This window comes from Suncus etruscus, chromosome 8 (assembly GCF_024139225.1).
Source record: "Suncus etruscus isolate mSunEtr1 chromosome 8, mSunEtr1.pri.cur, whole genome shotgun sequence".
Taxonomy (NCBI): Eukaryota; Metazoa; Chordata; class Mammalia; order Eulipotyphla; family Soricidae; genus Suncus; species Suncus etruscus.
In genome coordinates this window covers 2,319,527-2,323,872 of record NC_064855.1, presented here as the reverse complement: position 1 = coordinate 2,323,872, position 4,346 = coordinate 2,319,527, and the positions used below count along the sequence as shown (strand labels likewise).

The window sequence follows — 4,346 nt, the reverse complement described above, 5'->3', positions numbered from 1 at the left end:
TCCTAGCTAGCTGTTTTTTGCGTTTTTTATGTTTCTGACATTAGAGATTTTAGATGTAATTGGTGTTATTTTTATCTAAATTAATGTTTTACATTAGATAATGTCTTAAGTGAGTTAATATTTTATAAATTATTGCTCAAAAAGAAATAGAGAAATTTGCCTATTTCAAACTAGTTTGAACTCCTTTGGATTGAGGGCATATGTACATTTAAATGCGTTATGTATAAGAGGTATTTAAAAAATAAATACATAGAATGGAAAAACAATGGTGGTGGGTTTTGGTCACTTTGGTGATGTTGGAAATGTTGGAGCTGAAATATGAACATTATTGCAACCATGTTACCACTAATACCTTTAAATTAAACATGAGTAAAAATTTAGCACATACTGAATAAATCTGAAAATTATTGCTATTTTGGACAAAATGACAATAAGTTATTTCACTTGTTAATGAATGTAATAAAACTATTCTTTATTTCTTTGTGGGAATTGATGTAAAAGTGATTGTTTTTTCCTGTCAGAGTTAGAACTGCTATAAAAGACCTTTCACAAATTTTTATTTGTTTGTTTGTTTGTTTATCTATTTTCCAATCTTTGGTACTCAATACTACTTTTCTTTTCTTTTCTGGTTTTTGAGCCACATCCGGTGATGCTCAAGGGTTACTCCTGGCTATGTGCTCAGAAATGGCTCCTGGCTTGGGGGACCATATGGGGCACTGAGGGATCAAACTGCAGTCCATCCTAGCTTAGCGCATGCAAGGCAAACGCCTTACTGCTTGCGCTGGAGCTCCAGCCTCACTCAATACAACTTTTAGAAACCAATGTTATAATCACTATAGAAGGTAATAAGGATGTATAGTAGGTGAAGTTTGTGGGCCAAAGCGATAGTATAGTAGATAGGGCACTTGCCTTGCATGTGCTGACCTAGGTTCAATCCCCGGCCTCCCATATGTTTCCCTTTTATTGCCAGGAGTGATTCCTGAGTGAAGAGTCAGGAATAATCCTTGAGCACAGCAGGGTGTGGCCCCAAAACAAAACAAAAAAGAGACAAAGAAATTTTTTTCTGGTGGGCTGTAAAACTCCATAGGAGACACATTAATATTCTGTCAAATTAGATATTAAGAGTACATACATGTTATTTATTTATTTATTTATTTATTTATTTATTTTACAAATTCAACATGGCATTTGTGTACCATTTATCCAACCCAACTTGGAATTGTAATATACTTTGCTGGGCATCCCCAATAAATCCACTGGGCTCAATTTCTTCATTTCTTCTGAGGCATGTTTACAGTCAGTGCTTCTCATGTCCAGTGTCTGAGAGTGTTGCGATTTGGTTCAATGATCCAGTTGCAAGTTACTAAACTTAAACCTACCTAGTTGCTTTATCTGTTTGCTTTATTAAATCAGTGACACATTGATTGTGTCACACACACTCTTTTAAATAATAAATTATTTCATAAACTATTCTTTTGCATTTTTTATGAGATTTAATATAAGAAAAAAGGCATTCTAAAAGTAGTATTAACCTAACAGTATTTTACTATTGAAAATTGATGCTCATATAATCCTGAGACAGTACCATCTATGATCTTGTCATTTGAAAAATATTTTCAGTTAAGGCTGATACCCAGGACAGAGCAGAGAAACAAAGATGCATGTGACTTTTCTAGGTGCCTTTGCTGCAGACTAACCCTAGGGACAGGGACTCCTGTTCGGTATAGCATCCTGTGTCTGCACCTCCTCTCATGCCTGATGCACTTACTGAGATCCTCTTCCTCTGAGAATCAGTTTGTAGCCTCATGAAATGAGGTGTGTGTGAAACTGGACAGCCAGAATATCTTCATCAAAGGAGTCTACTTATTTCATTTATTAAGGCCCCCAAACATACATGAAAGTTGAAAGCTTGGCACATACTCAGATGTTTCTACAATTACATAAATGTTTCTACAATTGCTAACAGAATTTTTCCCCATGTGGAATGTATTAAAAGTTTTAGAAGAGGGACCAGAGAGATAGCATGGAGGTAAGGCATTTCCCTTGCATGCAGAAGGACAGTGATTTGAATCCCGGCATCTCATATGGCCTCCTGAGCTTGCCAGGAGCAATTTCTGAGTGTAGAGCCAAGAGTAACTCCCTGAGTGCTGCTGGGTGTGACCAATCCTCCTAAAAAGTTGTACAAGAAATTAAAATGAACAGTAGAGACAATTTTAATTGATGAATGCTTTGTATTTCATCCTATTCAAAAATTTCTTCTCAGGCCTGGAATGATAGTAAAGCAGGCAGGGTGCTTGTCTTGTACATGATCAGACTGAGTTTGACCACATGGTCCCCAGAGCACAGAAGGAGTCATCTCTGACACTGATATTGGAGTTAGTCCAGAGAACAGCTGATTTAGCTCAAAAACCAAGAGACAAATTTCTTCTCATTTCCATACTTGCTCAAGGAATTTATGGGTAAAGGACTTTGATGTAGATATTAGTGCATGAATTCATTTCAGCTTAGAATTTGAAGCCATGAGAATATGTGTAATGTAGGGGCTAAAGTGGTGACACAAGTGGTAGGGCGTTTGCCTAGCACATGCTAACCTAAGAGGGACTGAGGTTTGATCCCCTGGCATCTCATATAGTCCCCCAAGCCAGTAGTGATTTCTGAGTGCACAGCCAGGAGTAACTCCTAAGCATCACCTGGTGTGGCTCCCCCCCCCAAAAAAAAAGGAATACGTGTAATGTACTGTAAGTGCTTGAGAATTTCAATGCATAGACTTTCAATAGAAAAGTTTTCATGGTCTGTATTACTTTCAAATGATAATTATTTCCTTTACCTAATATGTCATGAATATTTAATGGTCTCTTAAAACGCTGAAAAGTCTGGTGCAAGGCAGCATTTATTTACAGCAATTAAAGATGATTGAAATATTAAAAAATGTTGCCTGATCTTATTTGATGAAATAATAAACTGACTATGACCCTGTGCTTTCCCAGCTGTCTCCAAGTCACAAGTGTGGTGAAGAGGATGGCATGGGAGAGCAACCAGACTTCAGGGAGTGACTTCATCCTCCTGGATCTATTTCATGATACCCCAGTTCCCTGGGTTTTCCTGACACTCACTGTTTTAGACTTTCTGGTTGCCCTGCTTGGCAACTCCACAATCCTTCTCCTCATTTGGGTCGACCCTCTTCTTCACAACCCCATGTACTTTCTGCTCAGCCAGCTCTCTCTCATGGATATCTTGTATATCTCCACATCCGTTCCCAAAGTGGTCCTGGTCTTTCTCTCTGGGGACCACCATATCTCCTTCACTGGGTGTAGTTATCAGATGTTACTTTTCACTATCCTGTTTGGTTCCGAACTTCTCTTGTTGCCTGTGATGGCCTATGACCGATATGTGGCCATCTGCCACCCACTGCGCTACCCCATCCTCATGCGCCCTAGAGTTTGTGTATTACTTGTCCTTGTGACCTGGTTAGGGGCACTGTTCAATGCCTTAATCCATGTTGCCTACACCCTGACTCTCCCTTACTGTGGTTCCAGGGAAATCCATCATTTCTTTTGTGAAATCCCAGCTCTCCTGAAAGTGGTCTGTGTGGACACCTCCCAGTATGAGAAGGGCCTTTTTGTCAGTGGGGTGATTTTCCTATTGCTTCCTTTCTCAGCCATTATGGGTTCCTATGGAACTATATTGTCCACTGTACTGGGTATGGGTTCAAAGCAGGGACTGAAGAAAGCCTTGGCTACTTGCTCTTCTCACGTGATTGTTGTGTCCCTGTTCTATGGTCCTGCCATCTTCAAATACATTGTGCCAAAGTCCTACCACACCCCCGAGCAGGAGGAATTGGTCTCTGTCTTTTACAATATTATAACACCCATGCTCAACCCTCTCATCTATAGCCTGAGAAACAAGGATGTCTCTAGAGCCCTTAGGAAACTTCTTGGAAAATGAGGACTATTAAGTGTTTGAGTTTCAAATGTCATTTAGCAATGGAGAAGTTCTTTGCTTTGAAATGTAATTTAACATGTTTATATCTAGATATACTTATGCACACTTAACTATATATATGTACTTTGAGAAATATTGGAAAGAACAAACATATATTTGAAAATTTAATGATAATAAAGAAAAGTCTTTTTATTGCATTTAATCCTATATTTGTTTGTAGTCAATTATTAAAAGTTGAGTTTTTTTTGTTGTTGTTGCAGCGGAAAGCCAGCAATCTTTGGAGGGGAAGGTGGATCAAGTCCCTTCCTTCCAAAGCCATGCCTGCTGCATCTATTCCCCATAGTTGCTGTTTTGCCTATGGCCTTACTTCACCACTCCTCTATAACTCTACAGAGACACCAATC

At 38.8% G+C, this 4,346-nt stretch overlaps 1 protein-coding gene across 1 annotated transcript; it reads left to right on the top strand.

Moving 5' to 3' along the window:
* The first annotated feature begins 3,018 nt into the window (after positions 1 to 3,018).
* LOC126016440 (olfactory receptor 2T27-like) lies at positions 3,019 to 3,945 on the top strand. The gene has a single exon (XM_049779011.1). It carries the CDS (start codon positions 3,019 to 3,021, stop codon positions 3,943 to 3,945), a length of 927 nt encoding a protein of 308 aa, XP_049634968.1.
* Positions 3,946 to 4,346: the final 401 nt, after the last annotated feature.

Excerpts from the sequence above, each read along its gene's own strand:
- LOC126016440 (XM_049779011.1), top strand. The coding sequence starts at position 3,019 with ATGGCATGGGAGAGCAACCAGACTTCAGGGAGTGACTTCATCCTCCTG.